This window comes from Trachinotus anak, unplaced genomic scaffold (assembly GCF_046630095.1).
Source record: "Trachinotus anak isolate AG129_WGS33_773 ecotype Australia unplaced genomic scaffold, CSIRO_AGI_Tana_v1 ptg000010l, whole genome shotgun sequence".
Taxonomy (NCBI): domain Eukaryota; kingdom Metazoa; phylum Chordata; class Actinopteri; order Carangiformes; family Carangidae; genus Trachinotus; species Trachinotus anak.
Window position 1 is genome coordinate 3,696,498 of NW_027273861.1, and position 26,363 is coordinate 3,722,860.

General features: G+C 44.5%; 1 protein-coding gene across 3 annotated transcripts in view; it reads right to left on the bottom strand.

Moving 5' to 3' along the window:
• Positions 1 to 29: 29 nt before the first annotated feature.
• usp24 (ubiquitin specific peptidase 24) overlaps positions 30 to 26,363 on the bottom strand; it is a 39,968-nt gene continuing 13,634 nt past the window's right edge. For 2 of the 3 annotated variants that reach the window (XM_071486935.1, XM_071486937.1), the window contains 48 exons: positions 26,226 to 26,337; positions 26,061 to 26,137; positions 25,830 to 25,970; positions 25,505 to 25,558; positions 25,279 to 25,412; positions 25,067 to 25,133; positions 24,765 to 24,875; positions 23,213 to 23,311; positions 22,748 to 22,921; positions 22,568 to 22,653; positions 22,237 to 22,345; positions 21,995 to 22,150; positions 21,767 to 21,864; positions 21,494 to 21,589; positions 20,839 to 21,061; positions 20,554 to 20,716; positions 20,118 to 20,279; positions 19,882 to 19,952; positions 19,458 to 19,618; positions 19,319 to 19,380; positions 18,966 to 19,157; positions 18,645 to 18,759; positions 17,671 to 17,815; positions 17,457 to 17,576; positions 17,215 to 17,340; positions 16,418 to 16,516; positions 16,231 to 16,313; positions 15,988 to 16,129; positions 15,796 to 15,915; positions 15,466 to 15,680; positions 13,115 to 13,239; positions 12,810 to 12,951; positions 11,633 to 11,783; positions 11,441 to 11,536; positions 10,104 to 10,207; positions 9,905 to 10,018; positions 7,504 to 7,711; positions 7,317 to 7,406; positions 6,873 to 6,975; positions 6,669 to 6,787; positions 6,394 to 6,507; positions 5,594 to 5,659; positions 5,431 to 5,497; positions 5,079 to 5,157; positions 4,908 to 4,983; positions 3,738 to 3,824; positions 3,230 to 3,340; positions 30 to 2,806 (listed from right to left, as the gene is read on the bottom strand). In XM_071486935.1, coding sequence (XP_071343036.1) covers positions 2,744 to 2,806; positions 3,230 to 3,340; positions 3,738 to 3,824; positions 4,908 to 4,983; positions 5,079 to 5,157; positions 5,431 to 5,497; positions 5,594 to 5,659; positions 6,394 to 6,507; positions 6,669 to 6,787; positions 6,873 to 6,975; positions 7,317 to 7,406; positions 7,504 to 7,711; positions 9,905 to 10,018; positions 10,104 to 10,207; positions 11,441 to 11,536; positions 11,633 to 11,783; positions 12,810 to 12,951; positions 13,115 to 13,239; positions 15,466 to 15,680; positions 15,796 to 15,915; positions 15,988 to 16,129; positions 16,231 to 16,313; positions 16,418 to 16,516; positions 17,215 to 17,340; positions 17,457 to 17,576; positions 17,671 to 17,815; positions 18,645 to 18,759; positions 18,966 to 19,157; positions 19,319 to 19,380; positions 19,458 to 19,618; positions 19,882 to 19,952; positions 20,118 to 20,279; positions 20,554 to 20,716; positions 20,839 to 21,061; positions 21,494 to 21,589; positions 21,767 to 21,864; positions 21,995 to 22,150; positions 22,237 to 22,345; positions 22,568 to 22,653; positions 22,748 to 22,921; positions 23,213 to 23,311; positions 24,765 to 24,875; positions 25,067 to 25,133; positions 25,279 to 25,412; positions 25,505 to 25,558; positions 25,830 to 25,970; positions 26,061 to 26,137; positions 26,226 to 26,337 — 5,628 coding nt within the window. In that variant the 3' untranslated portion in view covers positions 30 to 2,743. The remainder of the gene's footprint in view (positions 2,807 to 3,229; positions 3,341 to 3,737; positions 3,825 to 4,907; positions 4,984 to 5,078; positions 5,158 to 5,430; positions 5,498 to 5,593; positions 5,660 to 6,393; positions 6,508 to 6,668; positions 6,788 to 6,872; positions 6,976 to 7,316; positions 7,407 to 7,503; positions 7,712 to 9,904; positions 10,019 to 10,103; positions 10,208 to 11,440; positions 11,537 to 11,632; positions 11,784 to 12,809; positions 12,952 to 13,114; positions 13,240 to 15,465; positions 15,681 to 15,795; positions 15,916 to 15,987; positions 16,130 to 16,230; positions 16,314 to 16,417; positions 16,517 to 17,214; positions 17,341 to 17,456; positions 17,577 to 17,670; positions 17,816 to 18,644; positions 18,760 to 18,965; positions 19,158 to 19,318; positions 19,381 to 19,457; positions 19,619 to 19,881; positions 19,953 to 20,117; positions 20,280 to 20,553; positions 20,717 to 20,838; positions 21,062 to 21,493; positions 21,590 to 21,766; positions 21,865 to 21,994; positions 22,151 to 22,236; positions 22,346 to 22,567; positions 22,654 to 22,747; positions 22,922 to 23,212; positions 23,312 to 24,764; positions 24,876 to 25,066; positions 25,134 to 25,278; positions 25,413 to 25,504; positions 25,559 to 25,829; positions 25,971 to 26,060; positions 26,138 to 26,225; positions 26,338 to 26,363) is intronic. The other variant, XM_071486936.1, reaches the window with a different exon arrangement.

Sequence of the window (26,363 nt, forward strand, 5' to 3'; positions counted from 1 at the left end):
AAACATACATTAAAACAATGTTTACAAAAGGTTGTGCATTCCAGTTTATTTTATATCAAATTTCCCCTTAATCAAACTCTGATGTACAAATTAAAACTGAGTTTTAACATGCATTACAGAATCCTGCGATGGCAGAAGTGAATTTTCAAAGTTGAATGACAGTAAAAACCCGTATAGATGCCAATCCCTACCCACGCTCCTACCCATCCCTCCCTGTACCCCAGGATTAAAACAAAAAGTTGTTTAAGTTTTTTTTTTCTCTTTTTCTAAGTTGTTGTGGTGATGGAGCAGGTGGAGGGGGAGGGGCAAACCTAGGAGAGATTCGGCTGAATGCGACTCATGTTGGCCATGTATCACTTGGCACAGACTGCATGCAGCTCCTCCAGACAGCACGTAACCAGCCACAAAGCACGAGTGTGTTTGTGACAGGAAGTGCTCATGACCAAATTACACAGCAAACAACACAGAAGAGAGGTGGAGGGGGGGGGGCTGTTTTTTTTTCTTTCTCTGTCACACACAAAAGACAGACTTCACCACCACTTACTGCCACACATGCAAACGTGCCGGAGAGCACGACGTGACATTCACATCGAGTGAGATAGAGGGAAAATGGGAGAGGGGGGTGGTGATGGTGTGTGTGTGTGTGTGTGTGTGTGTGTGTGTGTGTGTGTAAGGGCTAAAACAGCGTCTTCCCTCACCTCAGGCTCTGAGGACGCAGAGGAGCCTCAGTGAATCGATCGCATGACGACTCCCCACGGAAATCCAGAAAAACAAAACTTTTTAGGTCCTCACACTGTAAACATTGACCTGTTAAAGCTGAGAGCTAATCTGCTAAGACAGTGTCGGCTCATGTCTGAGTCAAAGTGTGGCTCCCTCAAAACTATCTAGCGTCAATCAGTATCTACAAAGAGTCTCCGCTTGAGCGCAGAGTGAAAAGAAGCAGCATTTTACTGTCTGTCCTGTCACCTCAAACCCTGTTTTATTAGGGCGAAACTCACAGCCCCACCCCCACCCATACACACACAGAATCAACAACCAACAGTTACATTCCTACGATCCTTTGTCACAACACACAGAGGAAATTTTCCCTGTATTATTTTGGGTCTAATGTGGATGAAGAAGCCCTGTTGCACTCCCACATCGAGACTATTTGGTGTCACAGTGAGGACAGGTGGAGCAGACATTAACACACACCCCCCTCAGAGATGTGATGGTTACAGTGTCAGAGGTGGGGTGGGACAGAGAGAGAGAGAGAGAGAGAGAGAGAGAGAGAGAGAGAGAGAGAGAGAGATATCGGGAGGTTAAGGCACTTCAAGTCTCCCGATGACTGTGGTGGGGGACGATGGACACGCAGGCGTTGTTCTCGAGTGAAACTAGAGCTACATTTGGGTTCAGCTCCTCTGTGTGCGTTTCCAAAGGTAGACAAAAGCAAAAAAGGCAAAGCAAAAATGAAACCTGATAAAGCAGAGGTAACAGTGAGGCGAGGAGGACCTGTTCCTTGTGTTTCTGAGTGAAGTGAATGAGTGACACAAGTTGTATCATAGTGTGTTATTCTTTGTGTGTGTGTGTGTGTGTGTGTGTGTGTGTAACCTTGGCACCTAAAAATAAAACACGCTCCTGAGCTCCCCCTCAGTTGGCACTGATGGCCCACCATGGCTGATCTGCGCCCGTCCAGGTCAGCTCTTCTTGCATAAGGCTTGAGTCCCTAAACATCCTCTCCAATATTCAATCCATCCAGAGTCAAAGAAAAGTGGCAAAGAGAATAAAACACAGCAACGAAAAGAATAAAATCCAGCACGAGGCTGCCTGTCAGCGAGGAGAAGAGGAAGCAGAGGGAGAGGAAGCATGGCACTGCTTGTTTCAGATTTGCTGAGGGCCCGGATCTGTCCTGTCTCTAGGACAGGCCTGGACCTGTACTGCGTCCCCATGGCCACACTGTGGTCACCAGGGGTCAAAGGTTAAGTCACAGGCAGAGTGGCTTGCTATCAGGGCTTTTTTGTTTTTTTCATTTTTTCAGTGGCACTGAAAACAGACGTTGTTAAAAGCAAAAGAACAGGAGGACATGAGCGTGAGGAGACTCTAGAGGAACTGACCAGCACTGCTGTACATCACAATAGCCTGGGCTGGACTATAAAGTGCATGCTGAGCTCCACCCCCTCCTAAGTGCTCCTGTGTGGAGGTGTTCCTGTACAAGCGCACGTGTGTGTCTGTTAAGTTCCTCTAGAGCAGCTAACGTGACCTCTCGCACTTTGCATGGCTGTGAAGTAGAGCACAGGAGACTTTAAAATATTATCTTACACTGGAAATTACATCTATGGAACAAATCTTTACAATATGAATATGTATATGTAGATACATTGGCAAATATGAGCAGAAAATTGTTAAAACACAACCCGAACCATCCTCCACCCTGCTGTCATTCTGAGTGAATGAATGAATAAAAGGATAAACTGAAGTCATCCGTGATTGAGGAAGGTTGTTGCACTTCCCACCGTGATCAACTCTGCTGCCCTTAATGATAATGCATCTCCATCATCGCCTTGGCTGCTCTGAAAGGAAGTAATTTATGATTTATTCATAGCTCCTTTGTTGCCGTAGCAACCAAGAGAATAAGTGTTCTGATTGGCTTGTTGTGGAGTCCTAAATGTCCTGGCCAATCAGAGGCAAAGTGCAGCCCTTTTCGCCTGGCTGCCCTGGAGCTGTGCCGCCTCTCCTTCGGAGGGAATCCTGCTGGTTGGAGGAGCTAAGGGTCAACATCTTCCAGATCGCTCTTCGAATCACCAAGCATCATGGGAGACTCCGACCCCTGGGAGAGAGACAAAAGTACACACTTAACATGAAGGTGGAGAAGTTTGCTCCTTCTTTTTTGTGAGAAAAAGGAAGAAAAAAGGTGAAACATCTGTGTGACAGGCGGTAACAGCGGGATTATAATTTCAATACAACACACTCTTTATCTGCAGCATTCACGCCTGAGCCAGAACAAGACTGACAATCTTCTGTCGCGTGGGCTTCCTGACAGGCACAGCAGGAGTCAGAGAAGAATGGAGCAACGTGGGAGGTAACAAACTGCCTTTACAGCTCTTGACAGAAACAGTCAAATGTTCCATTTTTGCTCCATTCTTCTCTGTCTGGCTGCATTGACCGAGCCTGTGCTGCTGTAACACACTGAGTCACGAAGGAGGAGGCAAAGCTCTGCTGAGTCGTGAGCGGGGCCATGTCTGAGGGCTACCTGTCGGAGGCTGCGGTCAGCGTTCTCGTTTGCTGGGCTGCCGTCAGAGCCGTTGCTGCTGCCAGACTGCTCCTTCTCGTTTAACAGCGCTGTGGCGTAGGCCAGGGTGTCCTGCAGAGTTTCACACAAACACACACACAAGCAAGTTAAACTGAGAGCAGAGGAGTGTGTTGGACCACTGGTGTTGTTTGAAGTGGAGGGGGTCATATCATGCTGATATACAGTGTTATGACAGTATTTGTGTGTGTGTGTACTTGTACTTGCTACATAGTAAGGACCAAAAAAAGTATTTTACTAACAGAGTGAGGACATTTTGGCTGGTGCTCACTTTTTGAGACACCTTAAAATCACATTTTGAGGGTTAAGACTTGGTTTTAGAGTTATGGTTAGAATTAGGCACTCAATTGTGATGGTTAAGGTTAGGGTAAGGGGCTAGGGAATGCATTATGTCAATGAGTGTCCTCATAAAGATGGAAGTACAAGTATGTGTGTGTGTGTGTGTGTGTACCTGTGCAGAGATAGTGCGCTGGAAGGTTTTGTTGGTAGATGTCTCATTGGAGACGTTGCTCTGTGGAGTCCAGTAGTGTTCAGTCATCTGAGGGCAGAGGGACATGATCAGAAACACAATGAGCATGAGAGGTAAACAATCACAGTGTATGACATGAAGTCCTGGTGACTCCAACCACAGTGTGTCTGCAGGTGAGGACATAGAAGCTACAATAAAATAAAAAACAATCCTCATTAAAACTGGTGAGAAAGAAGTAAACAGCTGGATCAATGGCTGAAGAAACTCGCTACAAGTAATGGATAAAGGTAGTAGCATGGAGGCAAACCAAGCAGCAACCTCCAGGGCAGAAAAATGAAGCTGACACTGAAGAGCTAAAAACTCCAGCTCCTCTAATGACCACTAGAGTCTGGCTCCATCAGTAAGTCAGTCCTCACATGTTAAAATGTCAAAATTTACAGCACAAATAAACAATAAATAAATAAAAACTGTTTTGGTCTCTAGAGCTAATTTCCTCCTTCATGACAACTGTACAGGGGTGAATTTTTATATAACTCACCTGTTTACATTTTATTAAAGCTTAAAGTTCTCCATAATTGAGGGCATGGCCTCTTTAAGTGACGGCTGGATGAGCATTTGTTTGCCACAAAGCACATGCACCTAACACACACCCCACCTCTTTGCTTATTTTTGGATTAGCCCGGAGTTAGGGACAGAGCCAGACAGTGCCAAGATGGCGATGGCGCAGCAGCTCACTCTAAGCTTTAAAACCGCTCTTCAGAAACCTGTGGGTGACGTCATAGAGGCCACGTCCAACTTTATTTACCATCTATGATGCAAACTTGAATTAATTGTATGAAAAAAATATTGTAAGAATAACAAGATACATAAAATGAACAGAGTTCAAGTCTATTCAAATATACACAATTTGGAACACCACGGGTCGAGTCAGTGAAAGTGTAGTGACGTGTGATGGGTTGTTGAGGCTGAGACTGGGAATCACTGGTTTAGGGTTTAAGATGCTGATGATGAACCCACAACCACCCTGGTTTGATTTCAGCCGGGTGTCTTCAGACTTGTCTTCCTGTCAGCGCTCTACCGTCCCTCCCAGATATACACAAACTGACCCCTCGGAGTGTAACCCTCTGATATATGTGTGTTTTACAAGCTTGCCTTTTTCTGTAGCCACTGCACTGCCCAGCTCCAGTGACCAGACAAGTCCTTGAAGTAATCCTTGGCTGGAGGACACCTGGTGGGAAAATGATGGGGGCTCAGAATTATGTTGCTCCCTTAATCTGTCAAAGAGGAGAGAGCCCCTGACCTCTGACCCTCATATGTACTCACTTCTGAGCTAATGTTACCAGGAACTTCACACACTGGTAGCAGCGTCTGCTGTCCATGTTGTTGCTCTGGTGCATCAAGGCTGAGAGAGAGAGAGAGAGAGAGAGAGAGAGAGAGAGAGAGAGAGAGAGAGAGAGGGCTCAGTTATAATATTCATTGAATCCTTTTAATATAAAACTGATGATGTTGCCAAGTGACATGGCAGTCGACCAACAACGTGAATTAGAGGAATGTTACAGTGTAGATGACTGTAAAAGGGGCCACAAGACGGATTTGCTTTCTGCTTTAGTTCACGGTTGTGCCAGCTGTGGGCATTAGATTAAAACAACAACAACAACAGCAGATCAGGACTTACCCAACAGGCCTTTATCTGACTCAAAAGCATACTTGAGTCTCTGGGATTGCAGAGGGTCTTCCACTACCTGAGGTACAAGATTTCACTGTGGTTAGCAACACCGATTATAACAGTGATCACACAAAGATCAACAGGTGAAGGGTCACTGACGACTGTCACTCACTAGTATCTCCTGCAGCATCTGAAAAATGTTCTTCAGTTCATGAGGTGGAGCCGTTTCCAGCTGGGTCTGTGAGAGTACACAAGATTTTAATACAAGAAAACCCATCATTTACTAAGGCTACGTCCACACTATTACAGTTTAGTTTTAAGACACATCTCTTTTGCTACATTTAATCCCACTGTCCACATTACTCCAGAGTTTTTGAGCACCTAAAATGGAGACTTTTGGAAACGCTGCTGCACCCGTTTTAGTTTGAAAACTCCAGGATTGTGTTGTAGTCTGGACGGACAGAAACTGAGACCTTTGGAAACAATGATGTCGACACCAATGGTTGCTCCCTGACTGGGTCTTATCAGTCTCGACTACCAGTGGTGAACGCAACATGGATAATGAATTACAACTGTTACAGTTACAACTGTTGTTCAGTGAAATTCTGCATTCTAACGCTACACCTGTCTTTGCTGTTCCTCGTTTGTAGTATTTTCTGAATCTAATCGACTGCAGAGTAGTAAAACTGCTTCCTGTTTACACAGGCTCACACATGCCCAGTGTACATTTATTTGAATTTCCCCAAGGGATTAATAATGTATTTTTTAAATCTATCTATCTATCTGAATGGTCATGTATGTATGTGTTTCCAGGTGTGACTGTATGGACACATTGTTTCTGATGTGGAGCTAAAGCAGGCGTCTGGATGGAGATCGTTTTTGTTTTAAAATGAAAATCTATCAGTGTGGACATAGACTAAATGTCTGTCAGCTCTTGTAGCTGGTTCACAAAGTGAGTTTTTTTTTTTTTACCTTGAGTAGCTGCAGCAAACCCAGGGAGAAGGGCTCATTACAGTACGAGCAGTAGGTCACCATCTCTATCAGCAGAGACAGCGGGCCTGACAACTCACGCATGGCAAACATCACCTGGTGGGAAGAAGACAACACAGAACATCAATGAAACAGACTATGAGCCTTTGGATGTTTGTCCACATAAACAGGCCGTGACCCTTTCAGTGAAAACAATTTAAAAGTCTGTCTTTATCAAATCTGAAACAAGTTCAAACTCCTGTTTGCTGTGGGTTTACCTCTAGAAGGTAAGGCTGTCCCTCTGGAGTGAAGAGTGAGGTCAGGATGTCCGTGTGGAGGGGGAGCAGCGGGGTGGAGGATGGGACGTTACTCACACGCAGTTTAAACCCTCCTGGAGCTACAAGAGGTCAACAGGTCACAAATAAAGAGTCAGAATGTAGAATGTGTGTGTCTTTATCCAACTGAGAGAAAAAGTGTCTCACCTTGCGTCCGCTGAGGGCTGAGGTCAGAGTGCAGAGTGATGAGGGCCAGAGTGCTGTGGAGGTGAAGGAACTCCCGGGCCTGAGCTGGACTCCACCGCCGGTTCTGTAAAAACACATACACAAAATTTGACAACAGTTGGTGCTGTTTTAGGTAATGAGAGCTGTTAATCTGTCATTCTTGCATCTTAATTCAACATTTCTCTATTTTTAAATGCAGAACATATAAAAATAAATAAATAAATAAAAATTGTTAAAAAAATTTACATTTTAAGCATTTTCTGGTTGTTTATTTAAGTGACACACAATCAATATATAAGTAGAAATAAAAGCAGTCTTATGGTTGAGAGGCCTGAGTGGAAGAGTGCAGTGACCAAAGAGAAATTATCATTGTGCTTCAATGAATGAAGGCGTACTTCTGCGCATTTTCATATTATGCAGTTCTACCTGGTTATTCTGCCTGTTGGGTCCCAACAGGAAGATGAGCATCCGGCGATAAGCTGAGTGTTTCAACAACAACTGACAAGGACCACAACCCTGAGAGAGCGAGCAGAGAGACACAACACTCAGTCAGCGAGCTGGGATTTCATCTTTACAGATGTCTGAATCTGCTGGTTTGCTGGTGATTTATTACCCTCTGAGTGAAGTTACTGAAGAGGCTGAAGTACTGCGCACAATTTTTCACATTCTCAGGAACATCTTTGTCCAATAAGGAGAGCAGGGCGTCGGTCAAACTGTCCAATCCCGGGTCTCCAAAGTGAAGTGCACTCTCCAGGGTCCTTTCAAGTATGGACGCGACCACCACCCTCACCTCCCTCATGCTGCACTCCAACAGACAGACCCTGAGGGTGGTAGATAGAGGACATCATGCTGTGTAAATGATGAGCAGGATGAATGAAACGCAAGTCTCGATTTAACATATGTGACAGTGATGTGTAAAAATCCTGAGTAATGTTTTCTGAGAGCGTGAATCATGTGGCTGAAGAAAAACAGCAGCATGATGATGTGTGGGAGAAAACACTTGTGGCTTTGGCCTTGAGACACACAACTGAGTGTGACACTGTCTATGTCCTTCCTGTGGGAAGGACAGTGTGGTATGTAAAGGGGGGCCGGGATGTGCTGTTGCCCAAACGTCTGACATTTGACAACCAATCATGTCTTGGGACCATATGATCACGCCGTGCCTGAACACAGAGCAGTATGAGCACCTTTCTCAAAACACACACACACACACACACACACACACACACACACACACACACACACACACACACACACACACACACACACACACACACACACACACACACACACACACACACACACACACACACACACACACACGCTCGATCCTCTGACTCTACATGCTTACATTCCATAGACTGCCAATCAGCTTCCAGGGAACGAGCAACATGCACACAGGTGTTTTTAATAGCACTGCTGTCAGTGCAGACGCAGTTGGAAAGAGTATCCCAGAGACTCACATGCTCTGTGTTAGGGTCGCGCCATCTTATCCAAAGATGTTTAGACAAAGTGCTTTTCTGAATGATTTTCTGCTGAGCAGGCGTCACTGCTTCAGGTCCACATGTAATGACCCGAGGTCTGATCTACGGCCTGTTTATTGCTCTTTACTGACACACAACATGACTGGATGCTGTGAGGCTAAGTCAAAGTAACTGAGGCCCTGTTCAGACCTGGTATTAACATGTGTCTTCAGTGATCTGATCACAAGTGGTCTGCTGTAAGTTTGTCAGTTCACACCTGGTTTAAAATGCATCTCCAGTGACCACTTGTGGTCAGATCTCACTTCCCTGCTCCATATGCAAATAAACAGGTATGTGGAGTGGTTGCAGTACAGAGGGGTTGAGTGAATCAACAGCTTCACAACAACTGTTGATTAGACTGTGTCAGAGGACGTCAGTAGAGGAGGTCGTCCCTCAGTGTGGCCCAGGATGCATTTGCCTTCACACTGCAAAAATAATGTGGCCACATGAGGCCCAGACCACGTCCGAATGTGGTCTGAGTGATCGGGTCTCAACAGAGTCCGCAATGCATCCTGGATGTGCTCACACCTGAACTTAGAGCTGACCACCTGTGATTGGATCAAGTATATTACAATACCAGGTCTGAAAAGGGCTTATATGTATGTGAGTGAGTGAGTGAGTGAGTGAGTGAGTGAGTGAGTGAGTGAGTGAGTGAGTGAGTGAGTGAGTGAGTGAGTGAGTGAGTGAGTGAGAACGTCCAGTTTTGCTCGCCACTCTCTCTCTCTTTTTCTCAGATACTCTTGAGTGATGACAAATACACTTTGTGGCTGTGTCAAAAATAAAGTATGAATTATTTACATTTAATAATCACAACATTTACAATAAGCACTCTCAATAAGCATCTCTCTCTCTCTCCATCACTGATCATCATTGTCTGTCGGCACAACCCTAGTTTGTGTTTGTAATTAAATCATGTAATACACAGTGAAGGAAACTGTTATACTCTGAGGTAAAGGTCAAATATGTAAGTATGTGTGCTTGAGTGAGAGTGAAGCTTTACCAGCTGCAGCAGCAGCAGCATCACCAGTGAGGAAATGTCTGAGCCCAGCCACAGGGTTCACTGTGTATTGATTAGAGTGAGGGAGCGATGCTGGGAGCTGCCAGGTCTGAAGTATCACATATCACAAAGACAGCTACAAAAATGCTGCAGTGATTACACCCAGGCCAAGGCCCTTTCAAAAAAAAAAATCACCCAAACACACAGTTTAGTCTTTGCTTGACTTTCCAGGAACTGCATCAAGCTGAAGTGACTGAGCTCTGACGTTCCTGCTCAGAAAATGCAGCCTCACTAAAACACTGACAGTTTATTGAAGCCTTCTCTGCAGCAGAGGAGAAAACTCTTTTGTATTTGACAGTTCAACTTTTTTCAAGCTCAACTCCAGAAACTGATGCTTTTAAAACTCAATGTCAACTTGGCAAACAGGTTCCATACAGTATTCCTCACCTGTATGATCAGACCTCACATCATGTAAGAAAACAATATGTACTGACCTGGTGATCTCTCGTCCCTCTGGTCCGACCAGGTACTGCACCATCCACTGGCACGCCTCACTGCTCTTAGACAGCAACACCTCCACTGTGGCCATCCACTCCTCTGTGTCCACCCTGCAGGAGGGACAGATGCAGTGCAGATATAAAACACTGCTGCCTCTGAGTGTTTACTATTATTCACATGCATGTTGGTACTTACCGGAGTTTCTTTTTGGTGTGCAGGTAGGTGTGGAAGAGAAAGTGCACAGCCAGCTGGAGACTCTCTTTGGCCATAGGCTGGTAGTCTGGATGCTTCAGTTTTGTCTGTGACACACAAACACACAGTTTAAAACCCCCCCCACAAAACTGATGGTTGATAATCATAGTGTGTGTGCTCTCTGTGTGATTTACAACTGCTGTTATTATATAGTACAATATTTTTGGTGATGCACAGAGAACATAAAGCGTTAAAGCAATAGTTCAGGTTATTGGACGTGGGGTTGTGTGAGGTACTTATCTACAGTCAGTGTATTACCTGCAGTAGATTCAGATCAGTGCGCTCCCAATTTAGTGATGTGCTGCTGTGGACGGGGCCGTCCACAAAAACCATAGACTGTAAATAAAGATGGACACAGCCCCCGTGACGTCACCCACAGGTTTCTGAAGAGTGGTTTTGAAGCTCTGAGTGAGCTGCTGACTCTGACTAACTCCCAGCTTATTCAAAAATAAGCAAAGAAGTGGGGCATGTGTGAAGCTGAGATGTTGGTTTGTGACAAGCTCACACATCTGTCACCCAAAGCAGAACTTTAATCCTTAATAAAATGTAAACAGGTGAGTTCTATAAAATTCAACCTGTACAGTTATTGAGACCAAAACTGTTTTTGTTCCAGGCTGTAAACATGTTTATTTCTGCTGTAAAGTTGGATACGATAGTCTATGGGGACTGACTCACAGTTGGAGCCAGACTCTAGTGGTCATTAGAGGAACTGCAGTTTATGTCACATCAGTGGTGGGTTCATTTTTCGGCCCTAGAGGTTGCTGCTTCGCAAAAACGTAAAGGGCTGATTGATGGCGAGATAAAGCAATGACAATCTTCAAAATAAAGTGTAGACTTGAACATTAAAAGTTTTTTTTCTGTGGGTTTTTTTTAAAAGTGGCTTAAACATATTTCTGCAGATGTCCCCATCCATAGCAGCACATTACTCAGCTTCTGTGTTGGTGCTCCTGCTGCTTGTCTAAATTGGGAGCACACTGATCTGAATCTACTGCAGGTAACACACTGACTGTAGATAAGTACCTCACACAACCCCACGTCCAATAACCTGAACTATCACTTAAAGTTGTTAAAAGTGAAAATGGTGATTCTAGTTTCAGTTATTTCAAAACACATAAAAAGTAAAAACATTTTATGATGCAAATGTAGAAGGAAATATTTACTTCCTGAACCTTGAGATAACATTCAGGACTGATTATTAGACTCTGTGGTCTATAAATCAAGCTTCATATCACTGTGCAGCTCTGCTTTACACAACCAGACAAACAAACACAGACACATACTGCATTGACGGAGGCCAGAGAGAGGGTGAAGTTGAAGTAGTCGCTGTTGTAGACGTCTCTGTTCCTCATGAACTTGAGATTCTCATCTCGCACCATCTGCAGAGGAAGAGGAGAGGAGGTCAACTGATGAAGGAAGAAGATGCTGAGGTTGTGTGGAGACAGACAGACAGACAGTCTCTGATGCTACTTTACCTGATAGATGCTGGCGGGCATCTTCTCCACAAACAGACCCTTCTTCTCTCCCTTGCGGACCAGGCGGGTGAGGAGGGTGAGACGGTCGTTGTTGGCCCTCGGGGGGCGAGGAGAGGACTGTGGGGAAACATCAGGAGAGGACGGGGCAGACCTGGGAAACAGAAAAAAAAACACAGCTGTGTGATAACAGCTAGAACAGTGTTATTCACTTGTAGACTAGAATTAACACCTCACAGTTGTATTTTGTCATAATTGCTGTACAAAGTCTTGAGAAATGGCTAAAAAGTGTTTTTATGAGGTCACAGAGCTTGACCTTTGAAGTTTGACCACCAAAGTTTAATCAGTTTGTCCTTGAATCCAAGTGAACACTTGTGCCAAATTGAAGAAATTCCCTTGAGGAGTTCTCGAGATATTGTGTTCACAAAGCTAAAATCATGTTTTGTGAGGTCACCAAGACCCTGACCTTTGACTTTTAAACTTAAGCCAGTCAGTTAAATCAGTTCATCCTTGATTCCACTGATTTGTGCAAAGTTTGAAGTATTTTCTTCAAGGCGTTACTGAGATATTGTGTCCACGAGAATGGGATGGACAGACAACCTGAAAGCAATATGCTGTGGCTGTCTCGGGTGTGGAGGCTTAAAAATAAACGATTAGAGCTGAGAGGCTCTGATGAGAGCAGAGTCTCTAGATTCAACATCAGACAGGAGCTGTCAATGGCACAAAGACCACCCACAGGCTACAGCTCTACTGTTCTGCTGGCTGCACACTGGTGTCGGACATGGACACTGAGAAATGATCAATGATTCACTGGGAAAAATTAAAAATTAAATATGGTTGTCTCCTTCACTGATAGTAAATTAGATCCCTCACAGTTTGCCAACCAAACTGTTCATCCTCGACAGTATAAGCATCTTGAGGATCCCAAATCTCATGAGAGAATTTGATTTGCTTATTTTTTCTTCAGCTTTTAATAAGATGCAGCCTCGTGTTTCAAGAACAACTGGCTTCTAATTTTAAAGCTGACAAACTTTTGTTGTTGCCTTTAGATTTTTAACGGACAGAACCCCCTGAGTGAGCTGCAAAGGAGTTGCCCTTCCTGGGATTGATAAAGTTGTCTGAATCTGAATCTGAGAATGTTTACGAGGTGAACGTTGTTCTTGGTGGAGAAGCGACTCACAGTGTAAGGTCCTCAGCTTCCTGCCTCATGATGCTGACGCGGCTCTTTTTGGGCAGGACGGGTGAGTTCTGGTCGCTGATCTTCTGATAGAACAACATGTAGGCGTTCCAGTATCTCCTCCGCACATCAGGGTATGGGTTGGCTGCAAACACACACAGACACAAATCAAGATTCACCTGTTTGTGCCTCATAACAAAGCAGTGTGTGTGTGTGTGTGTGTATGTGTGTGTGTGGTTCAGTTTAACACATCCTTTAGTTTAGAGATGGAGCGGATGCTGTGACACACATTTCTACACGTTACTCACACTGGTCGTAGACTTTGGGCCGGTACTCTCCTCCAAAGCACTCGTACTCCAGAGTCTCATCATTCATATCAAACTCTTCCACCACATTGTCATTGAACTTGTACCAGCGTCCCTTGGCATTACCACTAAGAGGAGGAGGTTAGACAGAGAAAAGGAAGAGAAGGATGTCAGGTTTAGATTCATATTCATCAGTTTGCTGCCTCACAACTGGAATCTCAGCACAAAACCAACACTAAACAAACACTAAAGTGTTCTGACTCTGCTGCCGACAGAAAAATCTGTTTTTTTTCTCTCAAAAGTTTTTGACATTTCTGCTGAATAAGCAGTTTGCAGTGGAATATGACGGATGAGATGGTACAGCACAACACGCTGTATTACATCACATCAGTATATCTGATAAAAATACTGCAGTGCAGGTTTGCCACCAGGATGTGATGTCCACCTGTGCTCGTGCAGCCCGTCTGGTGAGATTTCTTTTGTCCTTGTCTAAAAGTCAAATCACAATACAACCAAGTGCAATATCCATTTTTTTTTTTCAATGAAGGTAAAAAGTGTCACAACATCAGAGGTTGAGTGAAACTTTCTCGCTGTCCATCATTTTGACACACAGGGTCATAAAAATCAATGAGACATAGCCTATCCTATTTAATAGCATTTAACTTTCAAAAGCAAGTCAGATGATGCACTGGTCAGGGCACGGAGAGAAAAGATGAACAGAGACAGTAATAGTGGAATTTCATTTTGGGCCGATGTCTAACCTGTACAGTACTTATATAACTGGCACTCGATAATGTGATGATGTTTGCTTTCTTACATGGCACCAGGGAGTCTGGCAGATATGCAAGAAGATACTGATTTACAGTAGTCAGGAGTTACTATGTATGGTAAGGTATATTGTTAGAACACGATACAACCTATATAAGATCTGTGTTCAAGAGTTGCTCTTTCCTGAATTTCCTGAATGCATGTTTGCTGATTATTGACCCGTTGATCATCGATAATAAAATGTTTAACTGAGCTTCAACCTTCCAGTATCTACTTTATTTTTCCAGATCTGTCAAATTCTCCGGCCTCCAATAAGTTCTTCTCATCCCCTCAAGATATCACCCTTACAGACACCAATCATGCATCAATTTTCATGTCAACACCACACAGAGCAGGTGAAAGAATTTTTTTCTGCAGTGACAGTAGAGGAAACTAAAACACTGCGGCCAATGTGAACTCAAGGGATTTAAACAGGTTTTGATTCTTTGCCTCAGACGGACGACTTCTTTCAGCTGTTTTAGTTTGTTCTGGAGGCTGAACCTGTGCTCTGCTGCCTCACTGGAGACTGGAAATATCAGCGTCACCTCACCAAGAGTTTTGAAGTCGGGTCACATTTCACACAGGGAAATGATCAGAAGTCAGCAAGACTCTTTAAATGATTTCTCGATCCTGCTCCTTCTCGTCTCACTGGGAGTAAATCCCACAACATGAATGCTTTCTGCACTGAGGGCGGGGCTGCACCCCTCACAGACGCGCTCCAAGGCCTTCTGTCCGTAACACGCTGTTAGCACTCGGGAGTTTAGTCACCTCCATGATGCAGTCTGTGTGTCTGCCTGCTCTGCTCTGATCTGTCAAAGTGACAGACGGCCTCGAGATTTTTCTGTCAAAATTCACTCAATGAATCCTCCCATGAAGCACTGTGGTGCTACAGATACGCCACGGCCGACAAATCATATTCTCCAGATGTAAAGGGACATGTTTGTTGGTACAAGCCCCAATGGAAGTCCCATCATCATCATCATCATCATCATTTTTGGATTTTTCGCAGTGAAAATCTAAAGCAAAAATGATCATTTCAATTGAAATTGTGAATCTCATCATAATCGCAATATGATTATTTTTTGCACATAATTGACCTGAACTGATATAACAGAACACTGACTTGAGAATGTGTCTAATTTCCTGGAAAAAGATCAATATCCTGAGAGCAGACTGTCTTTGTTGTAACCTTGAGTGGGGACAGAGAGCGAGAGCAAATATTAGCTGCTGTGGTCTCTTCACATTCCTCTTCTCCACTGAGCATTCAGGCCTTCCAGAGCCAGACATCTGGAGACGCTTACACACTGAACCAGGAGCCCACACAAAATCTGATGCTGCGCTAATGTGCCCTCTGAAGCCTGGAAAACTGAAGCATCAGATTAATGTGTTTCACTAATCACTGGTAATGTGCTTCTTACGTGAAGCAGGAGCAGAGGCTGGAAAATACCGTCCACAGAGAAGAGCTGCATCGAGCTCATGAGCCCATAAATGTTTTTGATTATCAGAAGACGTCTGAATAAGGAGCGTCTGACTGTGGCGTCTCTTACCGGCGATCTTTAATGAAGGAGTAGTAGTGTCCGGCGTGTGCCTGCCCACTGTGGACAACAACTCCCACAAGTTCGTAGTTCTCAGAAATCGTGACTTTCTTCCTGGGCGAGCCTCCAGACGTCCCGTCGCCCCGCCCCTCGCTGCCCTCACCACTGCAGTCTTGTCGAGCCATTCCAGACACGGTGTAGGGCTCCATGTTCAACACCCAGGGGAACTGTGCACCAACAACAAATCACATCAACACTGGGATTTGGGGTGCTGTAAGAAAATCAGGGAGGGTATTTCAGTAAACAGAAGTATGTGATGATGGGATTAGAAACACTTTGTACCCTGATCTGCTCGTCGTATTTGATGGAGCGTCCGCTTTCCCAGTCGAAGCCGAAGCGCATGAGGTGGATGCAGAGAACACTGGGCAGGGATTTGATGCACGTCCTCTTCACTGTGGTTCTCTGTGCAGAAACACACTTGTCAAACACACACCATATCAGTGTAGCGGGATAAAAAGCGTGCAGAGCACACACCTTCTCCTTGCATTTCTCACAGTAGTAGGCGTTGCTGCCCTCCAGCACCTCCCCTCTGACAAACTGGTCTAATGAGATCTCTAAACTCTGACAAGAAGTCACCCCAAGGTTCAGCGCCATGAAGGTTTCTTCACGCTCGTACCTGTGCAACCAAAGGTCAAAGGTCAAAGGTCAAACATAATCTGTGATGTGTCTCATAATGACATAATAAGTGTGAGATTAAAAAAAAAGGTTCTTGCTGACCTGTGAGGGCAGTCTTTACAAATCTTCTGGTCAGAGAAGATTCCCTGAAACGTATTTTTGAAGATCTGTTCTCGACCCATTTTCTGGTGGAAAGACATTTTGTCAGGAATCAAACTATTTTGTAACAGAACTCCTGAGCTGTGGCACATAGTGTGTTTTTAAATTGGTGTGTGTGTGTGAATTCTACCTTGAGATGTTCGTCGAGCTGGTCCACCAGACTGGTGAAGAACTCATAGGCATCCTGCTGCTCTCGCACATACAACTCCTTGTTCCACATCTTGAAGATCTGCAACAGACAAAACAAGTTTACACCAGGATGATGGATTTCTTTCACGTTAATATGTAGAGGGTGGATGTTTGTGTGGTTTGTGTTTTCTTCCTGATTGCTTGATGACTGTTTTAGCTGTGTATCAGAAACGATCTCTGTCCACACTAACACACCTGCACTGCAGAGTGTGGATCTGCAACTGCAAACCACCCACTGCCCCCATGATCCTGCTCAACAGCTGCTGCTAAAATTTATTATAAGAATAAGTTTTACTGATATTAGCTATCATTAATACTATACTTATATCAGTAGCAGCAATATAGTGACCACTAACATTATTGTTGCTGTTACTGCTGCCTCTATCATGATCACTATCATTATTATTATTACTGTTATTATCACTATTGTTGCATGGTGGTCTTTTTCCCTGCAGTCTCTCTTGCTCTCTCTCTCTCTCTTTCTTTCCTTCTCACTCGGCCCTGTGCGCCCATGTGGTATGCGCCCTAGCCATTCGACCATCTGGTCGCCCCAAGAGTTGTGTTCTAAAACTAAAACGCAGTAGTGTGGACGTAGCCTGAGAAGATTTATGAATATGTTGTGAAGATCTTGCAGGGATAACATGAAAACAGGCAACATAACAAACTGAATCATCGAACCTCTGCAAAATCAGTGTGTAAAACACTGCTGACCTCCATGTCTGGTTAACGGTGTGTTACCTTCCAGAAGTTCTCTGGTACGTAGTACTGCAGCTTGCTCTCCATCAGATGTCCAAACAAAGACTGGACCTGGTAGAAGACGCTCTCCTCTGGCTGGTCAGTGTCATCCTCGATGGACAGGAAAGCCTTTAAACAAACAGTTGCTGATATTAGAACCACTGTATGAGACTGGGTCTGGACTCAAAGAGCAGATGCTCTCTGCTGAATACAGAAGGCAGACGGCACAAAGGACAGATGTGCACCTCTGGCAGGCCTGGCTGCATGTAGAGCTGCTGGAACACAGCGTTCATGTAACATGTGGCTCCTCCGTTCTTCAGTCCAACAAAACCCGACACTGACCGGCTCTCCACCGGGGGCAGATACTGACAGAGAGGCAAGAGTTAGTGTCACCTTGTACCTACTGATTTTTAAACAACAAATATTATGGTAAGAAATATATTTTCATCAGTGTCTTACATCAAACTCCTTGCAGAGGGAGGGGTCAGACTGGTGGTGCATGGACAGTAACTCTTTGGTGATGAGTCGGAGGTTTGACAGAGAGCTGTCTGCCAGCATCACTAGCACCTCGTAGGCTGCCAGTCTGCTGCTGGCTGTGCTGCACCTGGACACACACATGACAAAAGATTATGGCAGTGGTTTGTAGTGACTTCTCAAAAAGAAAACAACAAATGGCTCACAATCTTCTAATGATTTTGCAAGAAAACTAAAATGAAGCTCAAATGCCTTCAGCTTTTATGCTCTAAGCTGCTGGAATGTGTTACCTAATCATATTAATATCTTTATAGCTGCACTTTCCAGTAGCCTGAGTCTTAATTTACCTTTTTATTTTGTCTGTATTAATTCTATTTTTATTTATTTATTGGTTTTATATGTCTTACTATTTTATTGATCTAATTATTACTCTATTTAATCACATTTCATCACACAGTCCTCTCTCTCTGAGAGATGTGATCTGCACACGTATTTGTTTATTTCCTTATTGGAAAACTGTCCTCTTGTCTCACTTCCATGTTAGTTTGCTCCTCCAATGATCAATGATTTGAGTTTAAATAAAGAAATAACAATAACAATAACAAAATAATTATAATAATAATTATTATATTTTATTCCTAATTTTTTTAACATATCTTATTTTTACTGATTGGTTGTTAATTATTTTATTTGTTCACAGTTTTTAATGCATACATCATTTGTGTGTCTTTATGTTGTTTTCTTATCATGCTTTTTACTTCTATTTTTATGCTAATTTTATTTTCTGTTCAGCACACTGAATCTGTGCTCTGTGTATGATAATGTTCTACATGAATAAATTTGGTTGCAACTTCCGTGATAACTGATGCTTTGTGCAGCGCATTGTGCTTCCACCTGGAATGACATGTGCTATATAAATAGAGCTTTGCTTACTCATGTACAGGACTAATGTGACATACTTGGGATGGAAGTCGTGGCTGGGAGCTGGGGAAGGTGTGGGGTTTGAGCTGTTGATGATGATGCGTGAGGCTCGAAACAGGAAGTCATCCAACAGCTGCTGGATCAGAGACGGACCTGGTAAAGAGAAAGGTTACACATGGTCACATTATATGTTTGTGTTCTCAGCTTATAATGTATTCAATTCAAGCTTTATTGTCATATGCACAAGAAACAGTCTGTCACACGGTACAATGACATTTTTAAAACATATATATATATGAAACATATATGTCTGTCAGAGCTGGCAATCTGTGCATGCATGTGTATTTGTGCGCACTTACCAAGATGCTCCTTCTCGCTGCCACAGAGCGACAGCAGGGTCTTGATCAGTCGGAGGTGTCCAGCCAGGAGGATGTTGTCCGCCTCGCTCGTCTCCATCTCTGAGCTCCAGCTGGGCTCAAAGTTGTCGAGCCAGGAGATCTCGTCCTCCAGCATGGTGGCCGCGCTCACTTTTAACACCTCCATCTCTGACGCTGGAGCAGGTGAAGAGAGTGAGGGAGAAAAAGAAAGCAAATGTAGGATACACTCACCTTTAGTTGCCATAACAGGAAGCTATAAGCTCTTCATTTGGGACGATACTTTATATCTAGGTATTGATAGAAGCAACTGAAGAGAAGTTTAATCAATGGCTTACTGGTTAGGTCATCCAGAAGCTGACATCTTAGGTCAAAGTACTCAGTGCACTGGGACAGCAACCTGGGGACAAACAGCACCATCAGGAACACATCCCTGTAAACGTGTCAGTGATGTACAGCGTGTTTCCTGCTTGTTACCTCTGGTTGACTCCTCTCATGACAGACGTGGGACTCCACAGCGGCAGCTGAGCAGTGAGAATGACCGAGAGGAGGAACAAGTTGGGTTTCTGGACTTCAGGGAAGGCTGATGTATCAGACTGGCTGAGAGTGTACAGCTGATCACAAGCCACACGGCGGATCTGTGACAGAGTGACAGAGACAGCATGTGTGAGCACAAGCTGCAGTGTCAAGTATATACAGCGTTTCTTCTGTCTAATTGAGTTTACAAAGCATGTAACTGATGTGCTGCACAAAGAGTTGGAGTTTTACATGTACAATTCAATTAAAACATTAAGTTTTCACCATCATGAAACTACAACAGACTACAGATATAAAAGTAGAGTAAAATCCTATACTGAAATGCACTGTGCAGTGTATTGAGCAAGGAAAGTCAGTTGTTTACCTCTCCGCTGGGAGATCCCAGCAGAATGTCAATGATGAAATCATTGACGGAGGGAAGGTTATAAAAAGAACCTGGAGGGAGGAACCAAGCAGAAGGTTTAGCGTGATTGAGGTCTGGTATACTAAAGAAAGTGTTCATACTATAGTGTTATGACACTACATGCAGAACTGATGAAAACATGACACAAAGCTGGAGTGTATCCTTTAAGTGTGTTTGTACTCCTGTGTGAGTCTTACACAGCTGCTGACAGCGTAGCTGCAGACAGGTAACCAGCAGTGACAGAGCCTCGCGGGCGATGATGGCGTCTTTGATGGAGACACTCTGCTGTCTGACACATATCCCTGCATGCAGCGCTGTTGGAATGGTCTCACCCTCACTGCTGGAGCTGCAGTTACTTCCTGCAAACACACACAGATAGTTTGTTTTACTTTCATTTCTTCAGCTTTTGTATGTAGCACGGGGAAATGATCCGACCAACAGAACAATCAACGACGCAGCAGGTGACAAATGTGGAATGAAGTCGTGCAGGATGATCTCTGCACCTGCTGAGTTGTAAACATGTAGTTGATGCCACAACAAGTTCTCTGCTTCTATTTCTGTAGGAACATCAGGGAGAATGTGGAGAACTGGCACATGAACCTAAATGAAAAGTGTGTGTGTTTTCCGTCTCACCTGTGCTGCTGACTCTGGTGCGGACTCCCTGCGGCAGAAGTGAACTGTGGGTCTCTCTGATTGGCTGTGGGCTGCCAACCAGATCTAATCGGCCTGCAGCAGCCGCCCAGGTCAGACGCATGAAACAGGCCACAGTGGAGGTGAAGTCGCCCACCTCCATCGTCTACAGAAGAGACAGAACAAATACTCTGCTGGAAAATATTCTATACTTAGTAATATCAGTGGGGTTGAGGGAGGCGTTACCATGGGAACAGCCTGATACAGAAAGTGAAAGTGTGTTGGGACCTGAATCGCTACACGAGCAGCAGGTATGATCTCCTCCACTCTGATGGACGAGCGCTCGGACAGAGACATCTGCCTGTAGGACGACTTCTCTGGAGTTCCACAGAGAGACAGCTGTCGCCCGGTTCTTCCTGCATTACGGAATGGACGGGATGACAGCGCCTCGCCATCTCTGATGACATCATCGTCCAGTGCTGCAGGCATGCTCTGACCAACCAGAAGGAACCTGTAAATAAAGCCAATTTAGCATGGTCTAACTTGGTACATATCCAGAATATCCACCCCTTTGTTTGTGTGTGTGTGTGTGTGTGTGTGTGTGTGTGTGTGTGTGTGTGTGTAGCTACATCCACACTCGTATTTTTTTAGTTTAAAAGCTCATCCCTTTTGCTACATCGTCGCCTGGCTAATTTTCCACCCCCTAAATGACTTTTGAAAACGCTGCTGACCCTGTTTCTGTCTGAAACCGCAAAAACAGAGACCTTTGGAAATTATGACGCAGAGACTCCCTGATTGGTCCTTCTCAGTCAATCATCCTTAACAGTGGTGAAAAACAACATGGATAATGAATTACAAGTGTTACTGACCTTCTGATACAGAGCTAAAACAATCATCTGGAGGGAGAGTGTGTGTCTGTGTGTGTGTCTGTGTGTGTGTTCACCTGGCCAACTGGAGACAGATTGAGTAGACTCCTTGTCTGGTCTCGTAGTCCACCTCTGATGGGATGGAGTCCCTCTGCATAACGTTCACCACCAGACTGAAGAGGAGACACAGAGACACAAAACTGTCAGAGTTAAAAATAAAAACATACTGTGAAGCACCTGAGATACAAATATGTGTGTGTGCTAGTTCACAGAGCAGCTTCCCCCTCAGTGGAACAAAACAAACACTGAAGACACTTTTCTTCAAAGAGGCCTGTTTTTCCTGCCATTACCTGAGACCTCCTGCTTTCAGGAAGTTCTCACAGAAGGACTTGCTGCTGGTTTTGGCCATCTCGTCATCAGACGTGGGCATGAGCTTTGAACTTAACACCTAACGCACAGACAGGTGTGAGAGAGCAGAGGCGTAAGAACAGGTGTCAAACCAACTGATCTACCTTTAAAGTTTGAAAATGAAATGATGTGCAGCGGTTGATGGGTTGCATGTTCACAGGTGTGCTCACCTCCAGGTTGTACAGCACTCTGAAGGTGGACATGCCCGGTGCCGAGGATCTGAACAGGGACTCCAGGATGGATGCAGCGCTGGGCTGGTGCTGCTGCTTGGCGGCCATGGATGGAGACCGAGAGCCGCTTCCCTGGCCGAGGGTGAACAGCGTCTTCTACAGAAAAGAGGAATGAGGAGACAGATAGAGGATGATCTGCCAGATCAGAGGTCATATCATCTTGGTCAGATGGTCTGACATACCTGGTGGCTCCAGACGCTGGATTCTTTGGGAACAAAGTTGTCGAGAGCATCCTGCACTTCTGGGTCTGTCGGGATCAGCAGCAGCAGCTTCCTCACACGAAGGGTGATCCTGAGGGGAACAAACACATGTGAACAAGCTGTCTGACATGTCACATGAAGTTATTAGTTACTGTGTCACATGAATCTTATAAACTCAGCTAATTAAAGAGTGAATATTTCTGTGAATGTATTTGTTTTCAGTGACAGCTTGGTAGCATGAATCTTAATCAGGACAGTTATAGCATTAGCTTTAAGACAGTTACAGTAGCTCCTGGAAAAAATGACCTCTCACCTGGATTCATCGAGGTTAGCCAGTTGGTAAAGCATCTCAAACACATTACACACCAATGCCATCACCACACCGGGCAGGGACTTCTCCTGGAGATGGAAAAACATGAGCACAGTGCGTCAGAACCAAAAACACCCGAGTGCGTCCACAGCTCTGAAGGCTGGAGTCACGTCCGTTAGGTACCTGCTCCAAGGCGTAGGCGGAGTTGAAGACGGCGGAGCTGGAACTGCTGGAGGCAGAGGCGGAGGACTCGGAGCTGCCAGAGGGAGTGCCCGTGCCTGAGCTCTTCACAGTCAGGCTCTGTTCGTCGCTGAAGCCGAGCTGTGACAGGAGCTTCTGATCCCGATTCATGGTCAGCTAACAGACGGTGGAGGGGCAGTGGAGGGGTGGAGTGAGAGAAAACACAGGGAAGAAGGTCGTTGAAGGGTGTGTTTCCCCTGCCACATAATAGATGCAGCGAGCTGACCGACCAACAGAGAGGAGGTGGCCCCCTGCCTAAAAAAATTAACTGAGGCGTGTACTGGCTTCAGGGGAAACACAGTATTGGGACGGGAGTAAAATACTTTGATGAGGGAAAGACAGATTAAATAGATTAAAACAAAGCAGCTGAACTGAGTCCAGGTCAGTCACAGAGGCATGAACACTTACCACACTGTCATTGGCAAAGATCTGCACATTATCCACCGGACAGCTCAAGTGCTCGGATATCTTCCACCGAATACTTCCTATTGTTTCATTACTGTGGGTCTGCAGGAGACAGAGACACACAGACACACACAGACACACACACACGTACAATGAGAAGAGCCATTTCATCTCTAGATGTAACTTGACACAATAACGTGTTTTATGTTACACCCGGCAGAAAGCGCAACACAAGAGTCTTTGCTAGTTTGAGTCATTTTCTTGTTGATGTTGTTTAAATGAGTGAATACACCCGCGCACGTCTGAGCACCCATAGGTGTGTTGGTCTTAAAATGAGGTGAGGTCAGGCGCAGTGTTGGCGCATTGCTATCTTGAGGCAGTGGAAAGTGATTGTGTGACAGTGGTGCAGTATTTCAGTTTTATTTTAAGGGTGCACAACACACATACACTCTATCTGTTACACACAAGCACACTGTGTCACAGTGTTTCCCATTCATCACCAAGACCAAATGTGTTCACCACAGTTTCATAATAAACTGAAAATGGATTCACATCTCATTACATAAAAGATGTCTAACGTTGTGTTTTGTGCAGTTGCTTCTCTGTACAGCTGTGAGCAGTGCGTTGATTCACTCAGCCCTTCCTTTCCCCTCAGTGCACACAGAGCTGCTGTGAACTGTGGACTGGGCTCACTGGTCAGTCACAATTTGTAATCAACTCTAATTCTGTGAGAAACACTGTGCAATTATATTTTAGTCATCCACAAAGTTGCAAGTGCACTTGAAATGTGAAATGTCACTCTGATTGGTTTAAGAAACATTTCCATGATTAATTAACACACCTGTGCTTTTTAGTACTGTAAAATTGAACAATGGTTCATTTCCCCCCTTAGTGCGATTGGTTTGGGCAGGTGTGGACACAGTGATCACACTCAGGTGCAGACCAAAACAATCGCACTCAGAGCCTTTCGAGGAGGTGGTCTGGTCCCAAACGAACTCTGGAGCTGTTCCTTTTTGGTGTGAAAGAGTTCTGAACTCCATCCGACCCCACCAGCAGGTGAACTCACAGGTTTGAGCTACAGTTAGACCTGATGGTAACATGTGATTGTACATCCTCCACATCAGCTCCATCCTTCTCAAACGTCTCACAGCAACTCGTCTTCACAGAGTCAGAGTCTGTGCAGCATTATAATTACGTACTGAAGAGAACTGGGCTTTCTGGTGTTTGATAGTATGTAGGTAAACTGCCCAGATGCATTTTAGAGCAGCATAAGAAATGGCATTTCTGATGCTGATCCATGTTACATAAGAAGTCACAGTTCAGAGTGCAGGACCTTCTTCCTGTGTTTACTTTCCTGCTTCCTCCAGACAATCTGACCAATAAGCAGAGTGAATGTCCTCACCGGGTTTGCAGTGATGCGATTTGCTTTAGTTGAATTTTTTTTCTGCCATTAAAGTAGCAAAAGAGATATGTACACGCCCTGAACCGTGAGCTTTGGAGTGTTAAAACAGAGCCTTGAATGTCCTACAGGGTATAAAGAAAAGTCTAACAGTACCTCTAAGGTGAAAGTGTCTTTGGTTGACTCATAGGTGATATGAAGAGTGACTGGGTGTCCATTGAACGAGGCCCCGTGAGGTAGAATAGTCCGAGGAACTGAGTACATATCCTACAGAGAAACACACAAAGATATTCAGTAACATATTCAGTCAACATCTAAAAATCTCAGTGTTTTACCAGATGTGAAGCTGAAAACAACTTTTAATTATATGTCACACACATTCCTCTGTATGATCGTTTATGTCCTTGTTCCCCTCACAAAGTTACTGTCAAATTAAGAGTGAAGACTGAATGGTCTACCTCTATAGTGATGACGTAGCGTTCAGCCAATAGCAGCAGTCTTTCAATTATTACCAGCTTAGTGGATCTGGACATGAACATACAAAGTAGAAGAGTGTCAATGGGATTAAAAAAAACTGGATTCATCCTCAAAACATCTGTTTTACAGTAGTGAAGTACAAAAAATGACTCAACACAACATGTTTCAATAGATTTAGTAACTATGTTCTTACCCAAACCCCCCTCTGTACCTGGATGGTGATTGTACAGACGTGGCCACAGTCGGCATGGCGGTGGCCGTCAGCATCTTGGTTGCCCTAGTAACAGCATGTGTCAAAGTAGGCCCACCCAGGGCAGAACTAGCTGCCTGAAAAGAAAAGAATCAGAGAAGTGCTCTCAGGCACTGATTTCTGTGAAAAATCACAATCGCTTGTACCAGTAACACATTTGACAACTCACCTCCAGTCTCTTGTAACAATCAGCAATGAACTTCTTGTGCAAAGACACAGAATCCTGCAATGGATCAAACGCTCATATTAATATACGTTAACACTGGAATGGTTCTGTTACATGCTGTATTTGTTCTTTTCCTCCTGGCTCCGCATCAAAGAAGCTGCCACAGTTTAAAACTAGATGGCAGCATCTAACGTTACACTCTTATTCTCAGACAGTGACACACACACACACACACACGAGGAAACTGAACACTGGGCCACAGGAGCACATGTTCACACACACATGCACACACACACACGCACGCATACACACACACACACACACTCACCTTCTTCATCTTGGGATTGAGGTTGGTGTAGCTGTATGTGATAATGAGCTGGATTGCTTCATTGGCTATTTCTTCATCAGGGGTTTCCATGGCGATGCGCCAGATAAAATCCATCCCTGCCAGGTCGAGGCGCTCCACACACTAAAATCAGACAATATGACACGAGTGTGACCATGTCGTTTATTTCATATATATTATAAATGCATTTTAACTGTTGTTGTCGGGACTGACCAGCTGTGTTCCTTGCCGTTTCAGGCGATGATCACACAGATTAACGTTCTCAAAGAAGGTCTTGAAGAGATTAAATCCTGCGAGACGCATAAAACATAAGTGTCACATACTTCTTTATAACCTTTGCTGTGGATCAACAGTGTTTCTGCTCACAGAGTCTCTCACCGTTCATGGTGATCTCATAGGGCTCAAGTTTTAAAATCTTCTCCTTGAAGAGCTGCTGCTGAACGTCACTCTCGAGGTCGTGTTGTCCTTTGGTGAACCACTCAAAACACATCTGCACACATCAAAACACGCCAAGTT